At 42.8% G+C, this 24,991-nt stretch overlaps 1 protein-coding gene across 1 annotated transcript in view; it reads left to right on the plus strand.

The window, feature by feature from the left end:
• The window catches only part of ptprub (protein tyrosine phosphatase receptor type Ub), a 144,879-nt gene that overhangs the window by 83,293 nt on the left and 36,595 nt on the right, over nt 1–24,991 (plus strand). The window contains exons 5-10 of the mRNA XM_079274951.1: nt 1,689–1,804; nt 5,956–6,130; nt 10,591–10,884; nt 16,387–16,704; nt 20,925–21,034; nt 23,345–23,546. Coding sequence (XP_079131077.1) covers nt 1,689–1,804; nt 5,956–6,130; nt 10,591–10,884; nt 16,387–16,704; nt 20,925–21,034; nt 23,345–23,546 — 1,215 coding nt within the window. The remainder of the gene's footprint in view (nt 1–1,688; nt 1,805–5,955; nt 6,131–10,590; nt 10,885–16,386; nt 16,705–20,924; nt 21,035–23,344; nt 23,547–24,991) is intronic.

Below are 24,991 nucleotides of genomic sequence, written 5' to 3' on the forward strand. Positions count from 1 at the left end.
CACCGGCTGTGAGATTGGTCGAACCCGTGCTGTATGCGTACAGTCACCCTGTTTCTCCTCCGAGACAGCAGATGGCATCTCCTGAATGCTCCCACTGTGGCCATTAAATAATTAAGACTCTCATCAAGACCTGAACATGCCTTAGGATGTGGCACATGGCCAGCCTGCATTCGTTGGCAGCTAACAGTGCGAGGGAGGAAGACGGAGTGAAAACTCGAAGGGAAGTGTCGCATCGTAAAAAGAATAATACAATTAAATCAAAAGGAAATAAGCTCAACAAGTTCCATTTTGTAAATTCTAGTTGAAGCATGGCTGGCTTTTCTTTTTGAGTCTTAGTCTTTGACTCTGAAATCAGTGTTACACTCCACTGAAATATTTATCAGGCTAAAGAGTCCTGAGGATAAAATCGGACACATTTTGCTGTACAACACAGCGGTTATTGCCAACTGTGGGGACATTTTTTTTTTCCATTCACACTCATTTCGCTGTTTCTTTATGTTTGGCTCTCAGGCATGAATTATGAATAATATGAGGACGGAGAGTCACTCAAAGGAAACATGGCCACCTGTAGGGTGCAGATGCGAGCGCTCTCCCCTAACTACTTACTGTACACAAAGAAGATCAACACTTTGTCCCCCCACCCCTCTTGCTACATAGCAACATAATGTTATGCAAAACCAAGCAGGAGATGTGTGAGACCCAAACATTAGCTTCACTGTTGCTCTGCCACCTCTCCCTGTCAGTCATCCAGAGTGACATGTCGACTTGTCCTACCCCATTTCTCAGGGATTGTAGGCAGTGCTGCCAGCGTTTACCCAGTGATTTGCCTCCGCAGGGGTCCGGTTCTCACTGCACTATTGTTAATCACGGAGTTGGGTGAGAGGGCTACTCCCACACACTGACTCATTGGCAGCTTCGCTCAGCATGCTGGGACATCATTAGTCGAGATGTGGAGTACTGATGCTTGCTCTGTGGCTTTCCTTCTGCAGATTCACTCCCACAATCTGCTCATATCGCCTCTATTCTCATCTTGTTCACAGTGTGTGACCCTCCCAACATATTTACACACTTTTTGTCCTATTCAAACAGTATGTTTATACTTTTTTATTTAATTATTTAAATGTATTTAAATGTTATCATGGGCATATACAGTACATGTTCTGATGTGTCTGGAAAATCTGGAAGTGGAAAGCAATGCAACATCTTCTATCCTCCACTGTCAACACAACACGACACATACCCAAAAAAAGCGAAAAGATAAACTCAAACTTTATTTTCCTGCAACTTCATTTGTAAATTCACTTACGCAAACTGCTATGAGCAATCAAAAAAGAAGTGCATAGTACGTTAAAGGATAAAGGATTTTTAATATTAAGTCATATGCATTCATATGCATCAGTACTTTCAAGGAACAAATAAAGCACAATGAATTGAATACAAAATTATAATAAGAAGTCATTTAGGTTTAGTGCTGGTTCAAATCTGCAAATGAAAGAAACTGTTGCTGCTTTTGTGTTTTTATGGGCAAACATTGGATGAAGCCTGAAATACCTGTTTCTGTATTTGAAAAGAAGAAAATAAGCTTTGATGAAATGCTATGTTGTGTAACTGACTGTCATTGTGAACTGGCTGAATGGTAATGGAGTCTTTTGATCTCACTGTGTTTCTCTCTCTGTCTGTCTCTTTAGACAAGGCGCCGCACTTCTCCAGGCTAGGAGATGAGGAGGTCAATGCTGGGCAAAATGCTACTTTTCAGTGTGTTGCTGCTGGAAGAGCATCAGAGGCTGAGAAGTTCCTGCTGGAGGTCAGTGGTTTAACGGTGGAGTTTATAGAAGTTTATTGTGAGCGTTGTATTCTGCACCTCCAAAACCATCAACGGTACCAAAGGAAAATAGCAGGTTTAGGTTTTCGCACCTGATTATTATTTTAGAGGTACTTCAGTTCATGGACAGAGTTGAGGCATTGGCCCCTGGGCACGGACATGTGAAAGGCCCCGCACCTCTCCTAAAAAGCAGCAAAACACCCAGACTGAAAGAGACACAAAACAAATCCTTTTTTAGGTTGTTTGTTGTCTCATTGTTGTAGTCTTGAGTGTCTTAGTGGTTGTTATGCATGATATTGTAATTCTTAAGCATCTTTTTGTGAACATTTTGTGTTTCTTTGTGGTCGTTTAGTGTTTCTATGTGCTTGTTTTACAACTGTGTGTAGTTCTTTTGTGTCTCTTTGTGGTCGTTTTGTTCATTTTTGTGGTTGTTCTGTATCTGTTTGTAATTTCTTCTCTCTTTGTGGTCATGATGTGTCTCTTTGTATCGTCTTTTGTTTGATTACTCAAAACTTGTTGAAGACAACGTGTATCTGAACTCTCTACTGCATCTTAAGTGGAGTGTGTTACCCTAAATAACCATTGCAACAAGGTTTTCTCTGTTTTTGAATCATTATGTGTCCCAGACGTGCTTGTGCTTAAATAAAGATTGTCGACAGAGTTTTAATGCCGTGAAGGCCGTGAAGGCCTTGACGCCTCCTCACTTTGTTACCTTTGGATCATAGTATTCGCTGCTTTCTTCACTGCCAGCTGTTTTATTCAAATCATGTGCTGTGTTTTAGACATCTGTCTTTTCATCTACAATGGCATACTCTGTGAAGGTCAGACGGGCCACGCATGTCTTCCTCTGGTGGGGAATAACTCTGTGGTCTTGAAATCCTCCTCTTTATGTAGCTCTGATTAAAGGACCAAATGTCATAATGCTCTAGGGCTCCATTTGTTTTCATCTCATGCTGCAAAGCTACACATTCACTGCTTTTGCCAACATCTTAACACCCACTACAGCTAGTGTTAATCATGGTTGACCTCAGCCAACCTATACTGTATTGTTTGGTAACAGGGAGGTGTGTGATTTATGTAACTGAAGCATCCTCATTCCGAACCCTCATTCCGAACCTCTCTGAGCACTCAATCAAACCAGGCATTTGGTCACAACACAAGGTTGAAGGCAAATGCTTTGTGCAATTAGCTGGCATGACCATATAGGGCGCCTGCTGTAATGAGATCTCCAGGCCACGGCAATGCTCCTTCTCTGCCTGTCCTCTGCCTTTTACTGTCCTCTTCACCATACCTCTGTCAACTCTGTCCGCGTCACACATGTCTATCTCACCCGTTTTCTTCATATAGACTCGCATCGCTCTTGCTTTCCGTTGTTGTGCCCTTTTGTGTTCATTGCATCTGCCGTACCAGCTGCAGCGCAGTGCTGACGGCACACGTCTGCCATATTAACAAACCGCTTTGTCGTTTCCTCGCCAATTAGCCACAGCCAGATTGTTTACGTAACATGAAGTGATCTCATGCTTGTTTGGTTCATCCTGATTTCCCCTGCCTCCGTTCTGTAATCCACATGCTAGGTGATGAAAATACTGTAAAAAGAAACGGGGAGGATGCGGCAGATTTTAATTGAGAGATACTTTTATTTCTTTGCGGTCACAAGATTAGTTGCCTGCTTAACCCTAATCAGAGGGTGTGTGTTTATGTGTTTGTTTGCGAAGGCTCGGCCTGAGGTTTGTGTGGTCTGTGGCTTTTGAAAGGCCCAAATCAGAAGCACAACAGAGGCCGAGATGGCCTCGCATAACCCAAAGCTTTCCTTGTTAATCCCAGCATGCTCACATGCTTTGGATCCTGTTAAAACGGGCAGATCAAAAGGATGAGTTTCAAGATTAATGTCCACCATTTCACACAAAGGGAATGACCTGAAAACATGAGAAAAATAATGTCAGATTCAATGTGTTTTGTTGACAGATGCTAGTGGTTTTAATGGTGTGGAACAATGAGAAATGCCTCTCGCGGTGCAACAGCAAGGTGCATCATGCAACATTCATTTGAATCACGCGTTTTCTCGAGCACCATTTCCCTCTGCTTCCCACTTTCTGCCCCAACTCACTTTTGTTTATGTTCTGTTTGTGCTTTGAGACTCTGTTTTTGAATGCTGAGAGCAGCAGTTGTTTCACAGCCATTTCTACAGTCTCTCTTTTTCTACTAAAAAACAGTCGACATGCTGCTACTCATCCGTCAGCCTATTTACTAAACTGATTAAACCTTAATACATCAAAGCCCATCTGTGTCCCAATTCTAACTGCTGAGCAGTTCAATGTTTTGGTTCAATAACATTGCACACGAAGGACAGTTATGGTAGTAGATGGGCTCCGTTAAGGGACAACACTCATGTATTACCCCCATAAGCACTATTATTTTAACACGATTTCATTTGTTGTATTAAAGCATGTCTGATCATCATATTGCGAGATTAAATCAGAGACGTGGTCCTGCCCTTCTAATTAAATTGCACACAATTGGAAAATCCTCCTTTTTTTTAATCACACAACTCTAATAAGAACTGACCCAGATAGCAATAATTGAAGCGTGTTTTGCTACATTATTGGCTATGTATCTCGGGGGTTCACTGAGCAATGACTGCATACAAGGACTAGTTAATAGGTATTTAATGTTTGTGTGTGTGTGTGTGTGTGTGTGTGTGTAACGGGAGAGATTGGAAGATGTGTGTACCTGGATGTTTTTAATACTCATACAGAATTACTACTCTCAGTTGATTAGTTAATTGTTTTGGTCTTAGACTATTTCTTTCGTTGATTAGTCTTTTTTAGTTTGAAAAAAGAAAAGCCTTTTCATGCTTAGTGACTTATTTCCAAGAGACTCATGAGCAGATCTCTGAACACAACATTTAAAGTTGTGCTTTTGTATGATTCTTCGTGGAGTAACTCAGTTTAACAGATCCGTTGATTAAATCAACTGATCGATTAGTCGACAAAATCGTGTTAGTCGATTAAGAATATCTTGGGTTGAGGACAGCCCAAACGAATATACTGTATATATACTGTATATATATATATATATATATATATATATATATATATTAGGGGTGTAACGATACGCGTATTCGTGTTGAACCGTTCGGTACGAGGCTCACGGTTCGGTACGCATGACGAACCGAATACGTTTGAATAAAAAAAATAAATAATAATAATTTGACGAACCGTGAATTTTGTGAACCGTTACACCCCTAGTGTATATATATATATATATATATATATATATATATATATATATTCATATGTTTTAAGCAAGTTGAATTTGTACAATCAACAATGGTTACACCACATTGACAGTTTCGCCATCATCCCCCAAATATTCAAAATTGATTAAAACCAGAAATTTCTAACTCCTCAAACTAAAATGTGTGCAAGTTATATTTGATGTGTAACTTTTATATTCACCATTTTAAATTGACTATTCAATTCAATTTATTTGTGTCGCCCAAAATCACGAATAACAAATTTGCCCCAGAGGGCTTTACAATCTGACATCCTCTGTCCCAGTACCTTCGCATCGGAAAAGGAAAAACTCCCCCACAAAAAAACTTTAACGGGAATAAAAGGAAGACGCCATAAGAAACGGTGAACAAACAATTTTGTATTACATTATTGACCCATACACAGATATTCAACAAACATAAAACACACTTAGTCACATAATTATTCTGGTGAATAGTCTAAAAATGTGTCCAAATGTTGACATAAAGTTTTATCAACCAGGTTTAACATCTCCGTTCTTGTCTTTTAATAACAACCATTTGATAAGAAACTTCTTTAGTTCATGATGCCATGAAAATGGTTGTATAATGTCTCACACGCTGGGGGCATGGAGTTTGAAAGGCAGGGAGGGTCTAATGAAGAGAGTTGGATCATGGGAAGTGTGGGAGCCAGGGTTTGGGAGCTACGACAGGGACTACGACTACGACAACAGCTAAGATTTCTTGGCATCTGCTGCTTATTTTTCTAGCTGTGTGTTTGTGTGTGTAGCTATTGTACACGATACACTGTATGAAATGACATGTACCTGTGTGTGTTCGAGAGAGGGACACGATGACCCTGTCCTTTCCTGCTTTTCAGAGACACAATGGGGACATTTTAACAACGGCATCAGTCAAGCACTTGAGTCACCGGCGCTTTGTGGTATCCTTCCAGCTAGACGGCGCCCAGCGAACGGATCAAGACCTTTACCGCTGTGTCACTCAGTCCCCCAGGGGATCTGGGGTCTCAAACTTTGCTGAACTCGTTGTCAAAGGTAAACACTCTCTCTTTATTCGTCTCTTAATGTTCTCTTTTTGGTCTTTCTGTCCCCTTTTGCCTTTTTTCATCTCAACCATCCGTTTTCCTGCTGTTTTTATGATAACAGGATTTTCTGCTTCCCTCTGTCACAGTAGATTACTGCGTGTGATTCGAAGGGGAATTAAAAATGAAATTGATCACACTAGGCACTCGTGTGATCACATTTCAAATCACCCATAGCATATCTTTTGTGCATAATGGGTGAAATCACAGACACCTAACCGATTTCCATAAAATAGACAAAGCCCAAATTGTACGGGTGCCCGACACACATGAAGGCTCTTCGGATGGCAAATGCAATCTCCCCGACATGTGTTGTTTTTTGAGCTGGAGTTGTCAAAAAGGCTGCCATACTCAGCTCTCTGTCAAAGAGCTGTGCACTTGACTTGGACTCCTGCAGCCCCTGTCATATCACGTACCTCAGATGGTGACCTCACTCCCATTACTCACTCCAACCCCACAGCCTGACACCACTTTGACAGCGTAGTAATGACATGGCTGTGGGATGGTTTGATGGCATAACAAATTCTAGCCCTCAGCAAAGGGAGGCTGAGAAGGGGAAATAAGGATATGAAAGGTTCCCAATCTTCTTGTCCTCTACTGTATGCTCCTCCTGATATTACATTTTTTAAATGACTGATGTAAGGGCAGAGGAGAGTTAGAGAGAGTGCAAAACACGCTGTATTAATGGCAATATCAGTCTCTACGTTGTCGGTCTGTTGATCAATTGGTTGGTCCCTTTATCACTTTGGTTCAGGCTGAAATAGCTCAACACCTGTCTGGTGGATTGCCATCAAAGTTTGTACAGACATTCATGATCCCCAGATGATGTATCTGAATGATTTGACGATCCCTTTACTTTCCTCAACAACAATAGCATGCGAGCAGGTTGACATTTGTTGCTGTTCTTGAAATGTCTCGACAGCATTTGGATGGATAGCCATGAAATCTGGTACGGACATTCATGTTCCCCACCAGGATCCATTGTAATAACTTTTTCTCCAGTGGCATTATCTGGTCAGAATTTCTCTTTTTGCAATACTTTCATTCAAATACCTGCTAAACTAATGACATTCCCAGCAGCCTCATCTGTACTTTGTGTTACACGGTGGCTGAGAGAGCAGGTCATCCTTTAACCACTAGGCTGGAGGTTTGATCTCCTGCTGTCTGAGTGTCCTTGAGTGAAACACTGAACCCAAAGTTTCTCCGACGGCGCTTCACAGCAGCCCACTGCTCCTTAAATGCTGAAATGCAAAGGTCAAATTTCATGTTCCGGTAAGTACCTGTATATATGACGATTGCAATAAAGTTTAAGTAATAATAATGAGGGAAAACACTTTTCTGGCGATTATTCCATGCAACGGAAGGGAAGATTGTGACCATATTTCACCTATGATCAGATACTAAATTGGTGACACTAATTTTGGGTGCCCACCTTAAAACTGTGGTGATTATACAGATTGTCTGTGCTGCTGGGTGGACGATTTGTGCGTGAAGTGCCCACGTTTGTAGCTTCTTTGCAGCAACATCTATATTGGAAGCACTGCCTCTACTGTCATGGCTACAACTCTGTGGTCTGTTAGAATCAACTTCATAGGGCAAGCATGTGAACACGTACGAGGACCGTGACTGTTGTTTCTCTCAATGAACTTAGACACACAGCCGATCAAGAACAATTTATATTTCCCTGTATCGCAAATCCTCAAGGGGCTTTAAATTCTCTACTGCAAACAACGTCCTCCATCATTAGACCCTTGACTCGGATGAGGAACAGCCCACAGGCTTTGATCTTGTCATTCATACTCTTTGCAACAAACTGCCAATCTGCCACAGCTCGTTGCAGAGCGGGCGACAAAGGTTCTCCAAGATGGCTTTGATTTTTGCCCTTGTGCTCCTCTACGCCACTGCCTCCACACGCTCCAGTTTCAAGGAGAGTCTGGAAAGACATGGATGTAAACTACAAGTTGACTGGTTGACAGAAGTATACAACGGCGAGGCAGTAATTCTGGTTTTTAATCAGGACAAAGATGTTATTTATGACAAAGCTCATTCTGCACCACGAGTAGGTGTGATGCCCGGTTGTAAGTCATGTTCAAGTAGACTGCCTGTGACCCTGTAATCTGTTTCACAGGAGCTGAGACCAAGTCCTTAACGAGACCTTTATGAATCCCTTTCCACACACTGCCCCGCTAAGAAGGGACTAATCATTCCCTTAATGACTTGGAACCACCCATTTAAACTTTGTAGATTGAATGCAGGAATCACGATGAAGCTCTCTTATTAGATAGATAGATAGATAGATCGACTTTATTTCAGACTCGGGGTCCATACAGACAGATACATAAAAAATCAGACACAAACAATAAAAGTACATAGGCCTAGCAATGCCTTACAAAGAGACAGCTGTACCAATGTCGCCACAGCTGGGACTGGTAGCGTGTGGTGCTAAACCTTATGTTGGTTAAAACAAGTGTGATCCCATTTACAGAGTCATTCAGTCTACAGATGAATTTGTACATGAGATTTCTTAAAACAGTTTGGAAAGTGTTGACTCGTGCAGCCACAAACATTTCACGAGCACTACTCCATCTCTGTCTCTTTAAAAGTATTCTCATGGCGTCATTGTACGCTACTTGAAGTCTCTGTAAACTCTTTTTTTTGTAGTTTGACGACAAGTGTGCAGTGTAGAGTGGAGTACAATATGCTCTGAACAGAGACATCTTCACTCCATCTGTACACAGACCAAACTAGCGTGAGAGACTGTCTGCTTGTGCATACATCATACGACATTGCCTGGAAATGTCGTTATCATCAGTCATGTGTTCTGTTAAAAAATGACCGAGATATTATTGCCCCATAGTGGACAGATACGTCCCCACATAAAGAATAAAACATTCTCATCTTTCTCCTTATGGTACTGTATGACTGGGGCTTTTGTTTTGGCCCCATATTACAGTTTGATCCTCAGCACATTTGAAGATGTGTTTTCAGGGATTCACCCTCTTAAAGCATGAGTCTCACTGCAAAGAAATCCTTGATTAACCAGAGAGCAATGTTTAGTTTGAGAAAGAATGAGTCCTAAAACCTGAAATTGAGTTAGCATTTTAGCACTTCCATTGTTCTCCTCTGGAAGTCATTGGTTTTAACATTTTGTGCTACGATATGAAATGCGTCAGTCGGTACCTCTCTCGTGAATTTGAAAGCTTTTGTGTCTTAAAAGGTGGTAGCTAACATTTGGCTAAATGAGACTACAAAACGTCATCACATCGACAAAATATCTAAATATCATAAACGTGTTTTTGCCACAGAGCTTATTTTCTGCAATAATCCAAAATCCAATGGAGAATCCCTTTGGATTTTTTGTCGAGGGAACTACTGCGATGCTAACTTCTTGGTTGGCCATCAAAACTCATCCTTGCAGCACTCTATAGCTCTGTATAGAGAGGGAATCAATGAAGAGGAAAACTAATAATATACTGAGAAAAGTGTAAAATTAACAAACTAATTGCAGAGAAAAAAAAAACTGAGCTGTGAACTTACAAAATACACGAGTGAGTTATTTCTAATTTGGCCCCATTGGCTGCTTAGCCTTAGGCCTAAAGTCGGCCTTTTCATTATGGAGACATAATGTTCATTGACCGCCCTAAGATGAGGTGCTGCAGGCTAAGTCAAGGCAAAGGGAAGCAGCCGGGAGTAGAGGTGAGGGGCTGGTAATGTTGAAAGCTTACAGAGAGGAGCGCCATAAAAGACAGAGGCACCACTGCCGGATGAAGGATTAGTCACAGCCACAGATCTAACTCTGATCTTTTCTCATGCTTTGTCCTCATTTCTTTTGCATTCCCTTCCCTCCCTCACACTGTTGCCCGTGTAATTGTTCAGTGGCTTGGATCTGCCAGTAAGTGACATTTGACCGGTGGGCTCTGGAATTCATCCTCGGTTTGGCAATCTTTTCAGACAGTGATGCAGAGTCTCCTCTTTCATCATGGTTATCAGCTCTGAGGACTGAACACTCAGTCAGAGAAAAGAATGTACACCACTTAATCCTTCAGCTACACAGATCATACACATTCAATGCACTGCATCACTGCATGCACAGCTGTTTTTTCACTCACTACTCTGCTAAAAAATCTATACGAGGATCTGAATGTCTTGTTAATAGGTATGACTAATCTGCTATTTGGATGCAGTTTGACCTGCTCACACCCTGCAGTCTCTGGGGACTCATTTAAGACTCAGTAGGCTTTAAACATAGTGAGAAATCAGTTTGCATACAACTGATTAATGAAATTTATACCACAACTTTACCTCCCTTGACTGTGAGTAGTGTTATGGGCCCGCCAGCAAATGCCTCTTAATGATTTGAACTTGTGTTTGAACAGGAAAACGAAAAACACTCCTTTTTATTTCCTCCGACAGTACCTCCATCCCCCATTGCGCCACCCCAGCTGCTGCGCGCCGGCTCCACTTACCTAATCATCCAGCTCAACACCAACTCTATCCTGGGAGATGGCCCCATTATCAGGAAGGAGATTGAGTACCGCGCCAGCCAGTCTCCGTGGTCAGAGGTGCACGGAGTCAACGTGGTCACCTATAAGCTGTGGCACCTGGATCCAGACACAGAGTACCACATCAGTGTGCTGTTGACTCGGCCCGGAGAGGGAGGAACCGGCCCACCTGGACCGCCTCTCGTGAGCAGGACCAAGTGTGCAGGTGAGCTCGTAACACACTGTATGACTGGACAGGGCGCGGCCGCCCTAATGCTGTCATGTTGGGTTATGGTGTTGGTGTAAGTGTTCAAGGATTGTTAGAGGTGAACGTATTTTAGTTCACAAGGAAAAATGAGAAAGACATAAAGATGATTTTGTTTTCATTCTTATCCCTCTAATCCTCTTGTGACACTTGTCAGTACTATACTGCAAACTGCTGTTTACTGGTCAGTTGCTTCTGCTGCTGCATTGTAAGCTGAAAACGCACCACCCAACTTCTATTATTGTAACAAATGTTATTTGTTTTAAGCAGAATTATGGAGTATTGTTTACTTACTTACACTTACATCTCTTCTATGGCATGAATTTCTTTGCTGTATCTGAATATGAAAGTATGTTGTCATGTTTGCAGAGAAAACCGGCTATTCACTCTTTGTTTTTTATTGGGCAGAGACAATCCTCTGAAAGGACCCATTATGCAATGTGTCGTGCTTAGGGGAATTACAGTGTGCACTGTTAAGGTGCTGCAGTCCCCCAGAGCTCCGGATGAGCGAATTCAGTGTGTTGAACACCTGGCTGTTTGGTAGAAACCACAACCATGCGGCAGCAGGGTCTTCAATGCAACCTGTACCAGGATGCTGCTCTGTGATTTTCTAAATTGCACAGGTTTATAGATTTAATCTAGATTAAAATAATACCGATAAATGTGTCTTCTTTGCATTTAATTAATTCCATGAAAAGTCCACAGCTCAAAGTACCAAAGCCCAACAGCAACACCCCGAAACTTCAGAGAGTCTTACACTATGGGGCTACATCTGTCACGATAATCTGCTCAAATTCAATCAGAGAGGAGCTGATAGACGAGTTGTGACTCGGTCGCTGCATATACTTATCTCTTAAGAAAAGACACATTTGCTATCACTGGCGTTCTCTGAACTCTGGAGCTGAGGAGACTGAGATATTGCAATATTGGCTTGACTGTTATTTAAAAGATAACAGCTGACTGACGACAGTGACTAGCCTAAAGCAGGCTTCTTTGATATCTACTGAAGAGGATAGGCATTTTTGGCACGAACAATAAATGGACAAGAAGGAAATGGACAAAATGTGTTGGTGACGTAGGTGGAAACATGTCAATCACAGTAAACAGATACTAAGTGTTTTAAAATAAACAATGAAGGACACATGACTTTGGCCAATATACTATCTGTACAACTTCACATATTCATAACAGGTTTGTGGAGCCTAAAACTAAGGATTATATCCATTCATTTGCAGGTTATGTGCCATATTAATCAATTAATATTGTGTCTATCAATGTCAGAAAGTATTGAAAATGATCAATTCCAAAAGCCCAACATGATTTCAAATCTTTTGTTTTATGCAAACAATCCAAAATCAGAGGATATTTAGCTCACTGTCATATATGACAAAGAAAAGCAACACATCCTCCCATCTGACAACCTGGAACCAGGTTGCTTTTTACCACTTTTGCTTGAAAAACAACAGAAACAATGAACCAATTATCAAAAATACAGTAGTTTCTTATAAACTAATTATATAATAGACACATTGCTTCAGCTCTATTAGCTTGCTTCCTGCTTCCTCTTACACTAAAGATACAGCAACATGCAGATTTAAATCTATTCGGTTTTCATTCTCACCTATCACTCGGGTGAAGCTTTTCCTCCGATCAGGGTTTTTTTTTCTTCAACATTTTGCACTCCCCGCTCTCATCTGTGCACCCCTATCATCTGTCAGTGTGCAGACACAGAACACCCAGGGAGATGAGTGGGATACCGGCAAGCCACTCCCATCCTCACTTTAAAATGTACACATATACAGCACAAAGAGCACTGTGTTGGTGCAGATGCACACACTCATTACCGCTGCCTGCATCTGCAGTGTGTGCACAGCGCTCGCAGGCACACAAAATGAAGAGCTTTGTGTTACCCAAAGGCAGTCTGTGGATTTGAGTCTTCCATGGTCATCACTCTTTCCTATGCCCAACGGTCTCTTCCTGCCACACACCATCCCTCACATGTCTCCCTACACTGCTTCAGTAGAGGCTCCCTGGCCCCCTCTCCAATGACATATTAAAGCTACTCTCCTCTCTCAACAGCCAAAGACACCCCCCCATTCATCAGGGCACCATGAGTGAGCTCACAGCGCTCCCTCCCCAATCCCTGCACCAAGAGACACAGAAAATTCACAATAAAAAAAAAAAGTGGAAAAAGTCGATGGCAAGAGTAGTAAGAGTGGAGGGAAGGTGTGGGAGTATGCGTGGGGGAGAGAGAGTGGTTTTTCAAAGTGAGAGAGCAAATGTGCGAGAGCTGAAGCGAGAGGAGATTCACGGCGAACGGAAATTGCTTTCAGTTGCTGGTATCGGTGTTTGTGAAAGTCACTAAACTCAACCTTTAATGACGTATTTACATTTCAACCACTGTGACATTAGCTTGTTCAACCATGTGTGGCATAAGTGATACTGCTGTTTGCTGAGCTGTTAAACAGGGCATTTAGATGCAGTGCTAGATCAATACACAGGCTGTATAGGTGAAATTCATTTTGCTAATCGTTCTGTCTTGTCGTTTTTCCTTCCGTGTTCACAGCCCTTACCTGGGCGTATTGATGTGTTATACACTGTACAGTAGGCTGCAACCCTGTAAACCTCTTCCGCCTGGTGTATCTCACCTGCTTGACCCTGCACGAGACAACAGAGCTCCCCCTGGTCAACCTCCAAACCATCTGGTCTCCGCTATCCCTACTGACCCCACATACTACTGCTGAATCCTAATCGTCCGACCTTGCTGTTGGCCTGATTAGGTTTAAGGAGGAGAAAATAGATGGTGGGGGTGCTGCGGTGATTTCAGGGAGGTGGTAATTATCCAGCGAACAGAAGGGAATTTTGGAACCTTTGCTGTATTTAGGAGGGAAGTGAATTTCCTCTCCAGGAGCTGTGTCTCCCCACCGTGACTAATCTCGCTCTTCTATGGTCATTCTGAATACTTCTATCCTTCCCAAACACGTTGGCTAGCCGGCGTACGCATACACAACTTCGCGGAGTCAAACTGTCCTCGTACGGCTGCTGTAAAACGAATGACCGTGAATGTGAACACGGTCTCTGCCTGGCTCTGATGGCCATCCAGGTGTGCTTGATGAGCCATTGCTGTGATTATCAGCACGGTGCATTAGCACAGCTTGAAGCCCCACAAGTAAATCACAGAGGAGAGCCGGGCATTTGTACTGCAGGTGGTACCCGAACTACGTTAATGGGCTTCATCCTGCTGCTGGGTCACTGAACCTTCTGGAAAGCCCCTGCCCATGATGCTCTTGGTCTGTAAGAGGGAGCCAACACTGGAGCCTGAAATTAGACACATTTGGAACACAAGTGCTTTGCCTTTCTTGGCATGTCGTCCATCATGTTTTCCATTCTCAGCCAAAATTCCCTGTACGTTTACATCTGGGGTGGTTGGATTTACGTGTGCTTGTGTTTTTGCTCGCACATGGGTAAAGGCGTGCATGTCTGTATCAATTTGGGTTTTCCCGTCTGACACAGTCATTGCAGATACCCTCCACCGATGCATGCAATATAAGGCAAGTCTGCTCTGTCCTGCTGCTATCCCATCTCACAGTTTTAGGGGAGATAATAAACCAGAACCTGTCACATCTACTCTAACTTCCAATCTCCAAGGATCAACATGGTGCTCTGGGCTTTGGCCATGTTGGGGTGGCTGCAGTTTTCACGCCACAGGGTGCCAGAGAATGGATGCCCGTGGCATACACACAGATCGGACGAAGCAAAGGGAAGGGGCTGGCACAAATGTCCACTTTGAGAAAAGCCACAATGGGCACACTGTGGCCTCTTTGGCGGCACTTTCATCAACTCAGCAGTTAAATGCCTCTCTTTATTTAGCTCTCAGACTGTGCAGACTATCAATTGCACCATTAAGACAATCCTCAGCCACACTGAACAATGGAACATTAACATTTCTTGCTGGCCGCAGTGTACTACTTTGCGATTGCTGTGCCCACCCATTTATCTGCCGTCACATTAGTCTGGATGAGGTTCTGATCGATGCAATGGTCATATTTACGCCTCGACGGCCATACTGCCAAACAGCAAATTAAAAGTGAAAGCTGGAGACTGCAGAAGCCTTCGGTATAGATTGGAAATGTCATACAATTTCATTTTAAAAGAATTGCCATAGGCAGTAATACGTGCATAAGAATCTTGGCATAGGGATGTTGTATCTTATGTTACAGTAGCATGTAAATGTTTATCTGTTTGAACATACATGTAAAATAGATGTGAGAGAGAGAAATAGAAGATGAAAAGAGACACAACAAAAGAAGAGACTGGACTTAATAATTATTTAACACAACACATGCATATCTATGTGTCCTTGCACAGCTACTTTAAAATCCATTTTCTGAGATAATTCTTGTTTTAGTGCATTAGCTCCTACTAAGTGATGCATTAGCTGCCTTATTTAAGTTCCTTGCACTAATCTGTGCTGCAGTGAGAAATCCCACTGAGTGCACGAGTCAGTACGGGAATGAAGACCTTGGCCAGTAACCTCAAACTCCAATGATCTCTTCCTGTACCCCATATCTCTGCTGTCATTCCCTGCCTCCCTGGCCCATTACTCAACGTGCCCTATTAAAAGAATGAAGCAATACAATACATTAGGTAGCATATTGCTTGACAAAAAGGAATTGACTGCGTTTATAATGGCCACTGATAATAAATGCCCCCATTGATACTGAGGATGTCCTTGGCTTAACTCAGCCTCGCTTCAGATTTCCGACATCCTCCTGAACACTGGCTGGTCTGTGCTTCTGTGTATAGAGGCTCTCTTTATCTTTCAGCTATAGCCATCACATTTGAGGGAGATATCAAAGACAGGGCTGTTGTTCTTTTAGTCAGAGAAAGTCAGGAGTTAACCCGGCAGTGACCAGAATTAACTCGGTGCCTTCTAAAAATACATCTGGCCGTCGCAATGACCCAAAAGTAAAAGTGACCAGCGGAAGTGAGTGCCCTTGTAAAGCACTGGCATTTTTTTGTGTGTGGATTAAACCTCAGGGTAAGGAAGTATAACTGCTGGATAGTCCAATTTGCTCAGCGAAAACAGAGGCGGGGACTGGTGGGAGTGCGACAGCAACCCACAGGCTGTCCAATTAATTAGCACAATTGGCACAAGTTCCCGCTCTGCCATGGGGGATGTGGGTGTGTCAACATGTCAACCTCCATGTTGTGGCAGAGCAATATGGCCGCATCTAGGAGGGAAACAAGTGAAAGACTGCTAGGGTAGTCCTGGGATCAGTGGCAGTGTCGTATGCTGGGAAATCAAATATTTCACAATAAAATGAAGTCACCTGTGGTTTAATTTTCTAGAATTCAGTATTGTGCCTTCAGGACTTCCCTAATGTCATTGCTTGTTTTTGTCTCCGCTTTCTTTATTACTCAATTTTCTTTTTTTCTTCCTCAATCTTCCCTCCCTCCCAGAGCCTATGCGTGCATTGCGAGGCCTCGCAGCCACCGATATCCAGTCCAGGCAGTTGTCCCTGCAGTGGGAGAATTTGGCGTTCAACCTGACACGCTGCCACACCTACTCAGTGTCCCTGTGCTACCGCTACACCACGGCGGGAGGCGGCGGAGGCCACAACACCACTGTGCGCGAGTGCATGGCAGTGGAGCGCAATGCTTCACGCTTCACACTGCGTGATCTGCCACCTTACCACGGCATCCATGTCCGTCTGTCACTGGCCAACCCTGAGGGGAAGAAAGAGGGCAGAGAGGTCGCCTTCCAGACCGAGGAGGACAGTAAGTCTCCCGGGGAGGTTACAGAATAGATAGTATGGAAGCAGAGGCCAGGGAAACTAAAGATGAAAAGTGTCATTACAAAATGGTAAAGATTTTAAGAGAATTGATTACCTTTAACGTTAACATACAGTAGGCACACCAAGCTAAAACTAATGCAGTCTAATGCATCAAGATATTGCAACCAATCCTACTTACATCAGGAGATATAGAATAAAAATATGTCTTTTCTCTAATTTAGCCTCTCCTCATTGATATTATTGGGGTTGACAAAATAAAAGAAACACAGTCAGTCATTATAATGCAATAAATGGTAAATGAGCTGTACTTGTATTGTGCTTTTCTACTCTTTCCGATCACTCAAAGCGCTTTCACACTACTTGTCATCATTCACCCACTGACGGGGTCTAAGTCAACTCATTCACACATCTTAGGCACAGCTACGGGATCAATTTTGGGGTTAAGTGTCTTGCTCAAGGACACATCGACTAGCGGATCGACTAGGGGATCGAACCGCCGATCTTCTGATTGTAGGGCGACCCTGCTCTCCACTTAGTCACAGTCGCCCACAGTATACAGTTCAACAGCACCATCCTGCATCCTCCAAAATGAAGGAAATGAAGGAAATAAAATACAGCAGATTCCCTCTAATTGTTTAGCTGTTCATATATTATTCATATATATATTCATAGCAAATGTCAGACAGGAGACTATCCTGACCTAAGACTGGCCACAACCAGAACTTTACGGTCACATTCATGCTGTGATGGTTGCTTTTGAGATATTATGATGTTTTTCAAGTATTAATTAAGTGCACGATATGCGGGTAAACCACACAAATTCATATATGATGTGGTAAATTTGCTAGATATTGCAAAACATTAACAACAGCTCCTATGCATCCTTAGACACAATACAGAGAGTGTGACTGAGTGTGACTGAGTGTGACTGAGGCGGAATCAGCATTACAAAAGATCCATTTCATTTTTAGACGAAAATAACACAACAGAGAAAGCATTACCGGTATATCTGAGTCTCTGGCAACCCTGAGATAGGATTTTGTGCTTATTTTTTATCTCCTATTATTCCTTTGTGACGCAGCACATCGTCTGCATGGCAGGTGAGGGAGGAATCAATTCTACCGTGAAGACAAATCGAAACAAACAAGGTTTTTAGAAAAAGATCGATACGATACGGGGAAAGATAGAAAGAGATCAAGAGAAAATTAAAAAGCAATAGAAAGATTTTTTTTCCTGAAGTGATTGAATATATATATATATATAGATACAGTATATACTGTATCTATATATATATATACATATATGCATACAGTACATGTCAATTATAAACGCTTCTTCCAAAAGCCTTAATAAGCTGTCCTCTAGACCAGGGATTCCCAAAGTGGGGTGTGCGCACCCCTGGGGGTGCGCGAGCTGCCTCTAGGGCAGGGGTGTCCAAACTTTTTTCAAAGAGGGCCAAATTTGATAATGTGAAAATGCCCAAGGGCCAACAGTCCCTGCTGACATTATTTTAAACAATACAAGTAGCCTATACATACATTGTTATTTTATCATTTTATTTTCAATGACAGCAAATAGCAATGTAACCAAATGTAAGCATTCATGTGTGAACACATCTCAACAACTATTCTGCCTTTCTTTCACATCTTGAAAGTCAGATAACAAAGAACAAGCCATCTAAAAGCTAATTACATAGGAACCGATCAATATTCTCACCTCAAGACAATCTTAAATATGACTTAGTGAGGGTGATGAAAAGTTGTCTGACATTTAAATTCAACACACATGAAACAGGCTCACGAAAAAAATCAAGTTGTCTCTTCGTATCTGATGATAGCTCTTCAGTGTTACGAGCCAGGCAAACATTAGCAAACTCTGTCTTCTTCTCGGGGCAAATGTTTTCTGCTATTTTCATAACACAGTCTTTGATGAACTCACCTTCCGTAAAAGGTTTGTCATGTTTAGCAATTACCACGGCCACTCCGCAGCTTACTTTGATGATGTTTTCATGTGAAAGGGGCCGCTGCTGTGTGGCCAAGTTATCTTGGAGTTGCTTCACTTTTCTAGCACAGACGCTCTCTGATAGCTTGTTGTAGCATTAGCACGTTTGGTCTCGTAGTGTCTCTTTACATTATATTCCTTAAACAAGGCAACAGTCTCATGACAAATTAGGGAGACACAGTTGTTTCGGTTTTCGGTGAAAAAAATATTGCGATCTCCACCTCTCCTGGAAGCGGCGGCCCTCATTATCGACTTTCCTTTTTTTACTTGCCGTAGCCATGACAGTTCAAGGGTCAGAGCCAATTTCAAACAGCCAGACAGTTACAGAGTGGTGCTGCCACCATGAGGTAAAAATAGGAATTGCATGTTGAATTTGTATGATTTATTCATTCCGTTTTGACTGTGCTGGCGGGCCATAAATAATGCATTTTAAGACAGAAGGCGCGGGCCGTATAAAATCTGACCTCGGGCCGTGATTGGCCCGCGGGCCGGACTTTGGACATGCCTGCTCTAGGGGGTGCGTGAGAGGAAAAGTGTAATGGCGGTCTGATGGTGTAATAATATTAAATATAAAAAAAAATGTAATTTTAATTTAAAAACTGTCAGGTGGGACATCTGAAGCTATCAGTCGTAAAAGAGGAGAGGGACAGAGAGAGAGAGAGGAATCGGAGGCGAGGGGAACGGAGAGGTGCGTTGGGGAGAGACCGGGAGAAGAAATCGAGTCAGAGGAAGATGAGACGGAGGAGACCGAAAAGGAGGAAGGGATAGCACAGACAAATCGGGAGCACATCGGCCCATCGCGGAGTCAAGGTGAAAAAAGAGGAAACGAGAGAGAGCATCAGACTGGGAAAAAAAGAGGAAATATGATGAAAAGTATCTGTGTCTGGGCTTCACTTGGATTGGCAACGCAGATTCCCCAAAGCCACAGTGCGTGGTGTGCAGTGAGGTTCTGGCTAACAGTCTGAAGCTCTTATTTACGTCGCCACCTGAACACCAAGCATGCCAGTGCAAGTCAAAAGCCCCGTACATATTTTAAATCGAAATTGGAGGAGTTACAAAACAGCCAAAAACAACTGCAGTCTCATTCATGTGTTGGGTCTATAAATGACGCACTACGGGCTTCATATCTGGTTACAGAATAGCGAGAAAGGGGCTACCGCACACAATCGCCGAAGACGTGAGCTTGCCAGCTGCCAGAGAGATGGTGGAATGTATGATTGGGGAGAAAGAAGCAAAAAAGTTGGACATGATCCCGGTGTCCAACAACACTGTGTCGCGCCGCATCGATGCTTTGTCCGAAGACATCCTGGCTACATTAGTCGCTCATTAATTGTAAATTAAATGTGATAATCTGCCTCTGAGCCTGTGCGTGTGTGCTCGCATCCGTATTGCTCTTTAAAAGTGACGCCTTGTGTAACTGAAAGTTATTGAAACTTTGTTGCAGTGTTTCAGGGCGTTTTCACACCTTCAGTTCGTTTGCTTTGTTCCGATTCAGGGATTAATATGATACAATGTTGCAGTTGCTCCTTTGTTCGGTTTGTGTTCACACTGCAACATTTAACAGCGGACTAAATCTTGTAAACAAATGCCACGCTATAAAGGCTTAAAAGGCTCTGTTGCTTCTTTTTCTTTTTTTTTATTAAGGGGGGGGGGGGTGCGCGAACCCGGTCGGGATGTAGAAGGGGGTGCGCGGCCTAAAAAGTTTGGGAACCGCTGCTCTAGACTAACTCAATTCAAAGAATAACAGTTGACTCAGCTGTTTTGGATCTTGCTTTAGCCTCAGGCCTGCATCTCACATAAGTCTTTCTCTGTACAGCTCTCACACAGCCCATGGGGACTGGGGCTGCAACTGAATGGCCCAAAAAAACTGTCTAATGTCCTCTCACTGCCATTCAGAAATAAGTGTACCAGCAAGTGTCTGACATATCGATCAACATATTTCAACTGAATACTGATGTAAAATTATAGGATCCATCTTCGAGTTTATTTCTCTTGTCTGCGTTGTGGTTACATAATTGATGCAGTTCATAAATGTCCTTATCTGATGTGCTGTGCCTGCTGCTCACTCGTCTGAGTGTCTCATGTGGTGCATTGTTCTGAGCCACTGTGACATTCACTTCTGTGATATTGACAGGAGAAGCTCACTGTGGGATTAGCACTTCAATTTCCCCGGCAAATGTTTGTTCTGTCAATTTCTTGTAGTTCCCGGAGGCATAGCGCCAGAGTCGCTCACCTTTACCCCGCTGGATGACATGATCTTCCTGAAGTGGGAGGAGCCCGTCGAGCCCAACGGCCTAATTAACCAATATGAGGTGAGCTCAGAGAGACACACCGTCTGTCTTGTCACTTTAAAGATTGTTAGCATGGTTAGCGTAGTTCTTTGTTCAGTTGACTTACTTGGACGAGCAAGGCAGATGTTTAGATTCATGCTTAACTGTTTATTGAAACAGTATTTTTCCCTTTTAACGTTACTAAAGGAAAGGCCTTGAGGATGACGACCAAACGCTGTCTTTGATAAGGAGTTTATCTGGGGCTAGCATTACTGGACTGTTAAGTTTCCTCCAATCCAACAACACACAGTACAAATCCGCTAATGTACTCTTATATAAGTTACACTCGTAGCATCCAGGGCCGTGTCCTTAACAGTTGGAAAATACTTAACAATGCTATTATGATTTTTATTTCTTTACGTAACCTGTTTCCCCACACAATGTAGTCAGCTAATGCTAACCCTCTCCCTTTATCTGTAGGTAAGTTCGCCGGACATGCATTAGCACTGGCTTTGCATTTTCAGTTGAAGCGGATAAACACACTAACACACCTTCTAATCCATTCCTTAAACTTTTGCTGTTGTGTTTTTTTGCTTTTGGAACAGCTATAGCGTTTTTTCAAAGGTTTGGCAAACACCTCAATTCTAGGAGTTCAAATATCTATTTTTCAATTCAAATTAATATTAATCCAAATCATTGATGAAAAGTCCATTAAGTGCACAGACAACTTTAAATTTGACCATCTGCAATTTCATGTCAACTGCGCAAACATCTGCTGAGGAAGATGCGTGATGTGATAGAAAGCTCCAGAAGAGCTACTAAATTGACATTGTGGTCAGAATGTTTGGTCAACGAGAGTATTTTTGGTTTTCATCAGCTATAGGTGCAGTGTGTTGTTGTGACATTTTTCATACTCAAACTGCACAGCACGTCCAGTCACATACATTTTTTTAATCTCAAGCAACATATATTAGCATGCTCCTGGAACTGAAAAGTGCTTTTTCCTTTGGTATTTTTGTGCCCAGTGCAAAAGTACTTTCCTCTCTATTTGGTGAGCCATTTTCTTCAACTGCCACTGCAATTGGCATAGTACAGACGTACTTAATCACCAAACCACTCTGCTCCAATTTGTATTCTCCCTCACCCAACCATGTAGTGCACGGTGGAAAAATGGAAAAATAGCAGCGTTACTCGGATTCGCTCTCTCTGACCTTGTGCACATGGCCAAGCCCCATCACTTAACACTGGTCTTGTGCCATTAAAACAGAGCCCCGTGTCAGGCCTTATGTTTTGCCAGATAATGATTTTGGATTTTCTGTGTACCTTCTGTCTGCGGTGAGCCATCAGTAACCCTGCTTACCTATCCTCAAGCCTTCTTTCCTTGCACTCACTTGCAACATCGCCTCAAGGATATTATTAAATCGGACTTGTGGTTTGACATATAAAGTGGAGAATGCACAGGATCTCTGAGTGTGTTGAACTTTATGAACTAATGTAGAACTCGAAAAATAACTTCTTCATGTCTCTCAGTATAAACCATTGACCACTCTGCCTGAGCCCATCGGCCGCCATGCTGTTTTGCAAGCCCTGCTCACTGCTCCGTGCACAGTCAGGCGTCTTTTGTGTCTGCCTTTGTCGAGGAAGCACGGCGCTCTGTCTGTGTTTAGTCACTGGATGGCTCCTAATTCTACCTCCACACTAAGGAGGCATGAGTCAGCATTAAGCTCTTCTATGATAATCAGCAAAGGCTTGAGCTTGGCTTGAGTGGAAATTCTCATGAGAGTACTGTGGAGGCAAGGCCAATCACCTCTTGAGGAGAAACTTTATCAAATAGTTTGCTTTTAAAAGGACACTCATGAACAGCAATTCTTGAGTTTTAATTAAAGAGTTAATTAAACTCATAAACACTCAGCGCTTTTGATTCCAACACTTGAATTGACTTTTTACTGCGTGCGTGGTGTTCTCGGTCCATGGCCTTCAACATGCATTACTCCGTCAGCCAATCATTTACCACTCACAACACTTTTTGAAAAACTCCAGGTTGCTTATGACTTTGACTTAACAGTGGCAATGCCAATCAAGTCCTACAGTATTCATATAACACTATAAAGACACACGAGCAATTAGCAATTGATTTAGAGAAGCAAATTAATTTCTGAGTGAAGTGAATCGTATCAATCAAACTGTCAAATTACTTTTTATGACGGAGCTGTTAGAGTTTATGACCTCTGCAGATCAGTATGAATCTATCACTTGAAATTTGTCAGCAGCTACTATAATGAGGCTTACAGTCAGTGCTAAGGTGACTCTGGTTTTTATGATGTTACCCTGACACCATCTTGTTTTCAACAGATAAGTTACCAGAGCATTGAGTCGTCTGATCCAGGCATCAACGTCCCGGGGCCGAGAAGAACTGTGTCCAAGTTGAAGAATGAGACCTACCACATGTTCTCCAACCTCCACCCGGGAACAACTTACCTCATCTCAGTTCGAGCCCGCACAGTCAAGGGCTTTGGGCAGACCGCCCTCACTGAAATCACCACTAACATCTCAGGTAGAAGCTGAGCATGTGTGCTTGCGAGGGAGTGTGAAAGCTGCCGTCAGATTGTAAAATAGAAATGGAAAAAGGCAGCCTCTCCATATAGCGCCTGTGCCATCACCACCTATCACTGATGCACCTTGCAGGTACATCACCAGACTTCACCCACTGCGCGCTGTAATTAGGATCCAAGTTTTCTCTCTTTTGACCTGCGCGTCTTTCTTCTCTCACGGAGGCAAAACTACTGCTCCCAGAGTGTAAGAGCTATTTTCCATTGCCTCCCCAAAGTAATGACACGCTGTCATCTCCCAGTCCTCAAGACACAAATTAACTCGTAGGAAGCAGAGGGGACACTGCTGTATATTATGCATAAAGAAAGATGCAGTACATCCTTGGGACCAGAGTGTCACTTTCGAGAGTCTCAGAGCTTATTACTGGTGATAGAAAACCAGCATTGGTGTTTCTATTTCCTCTTAATGATGCATTTGTGCTTGTTAAGGGATGGGATTACACCCCTTAGGAACGCACAGCACAGCCACTCCCACCCTTTCTCGCTCACACATTTATTCACTCCTTCTGTCCCATCTCTTTACAAAGGGGCCCGGTTAGTTTAATTATAGATTTAGAGCACAATCACTGCTTACTTGGCTGTATGTCAAACAGAACGCCAGCACAAAGCCAGACCGCAGATACAGTCTAAAAGTCTTTGCCGATCACCCTCAACCTCCTCCACTGGCCCACGGTGCAGAACATTCACTTACACTGAGTGTCTCTCACATCGGCACTGACAGCTCGCAAACACTGAACACCTTTCAACAGCTACTACTGTCAGCATCTTCAAGCAATACCCACCGCAGAGTATCCAACTACACACATTTCCTCATTCGCACATACACGTAAAGACGTGAGCACCACTGTGGCCGATACACAACCATCCTTCAAACCGACATTATCTGGCAGCAGGCATCAAACCCTCTTTTAGTTTCACAAACCTCAACAGACCTTTAATGTCAACAAATGCACATGGAGTTTCCCTTAATGCCTCAGCTTAATTGATGTCAGCCCTTCTCTGCTGCGGTGTGAGCAAACCACTTTTTAATAAGATAATCATTGTTTCCTCATGAATAGTTTGCTCTCGTTCCCCTCGCTAAGTGACTTAGATATTAAAGAAATGTGCCACCGCATATCAGGCGAAGGACTTTGGCCAAAACCTTTCAAATGAGAAACCCGGTCAATTCAGCGTCACACACATAAGGCTTAATTGGTCTTGTATCCAAGACGACCAGAAGAGAAATTCAGACGGTGTACTCAATATGAGGATATGGGTATTGGGTCTAAGAGGTCTTTCAGTTTCACAAGATATTGAGGGGCTGAGCATGTTCATGAGGAAGCAGAGACGTATGTTAAAAATGGATTAAGGTAGACTGAACGAAACACTGGGTAAGCCAATATGTTCGTTT

This window comes from Melanostigma gelatinosum, assembly GCF_949748355.1.
Source record: "Melanostigma gelatinosum genome assembly, chromosome: 9".
Taxonomy (NCBI): domain Eukaryota; kingdom Metazoa; phylum Chordata; class Actinopteri; order Perciformes; family Zoarcidae; genus Melanostigma; species Melanostigma gelatinosum.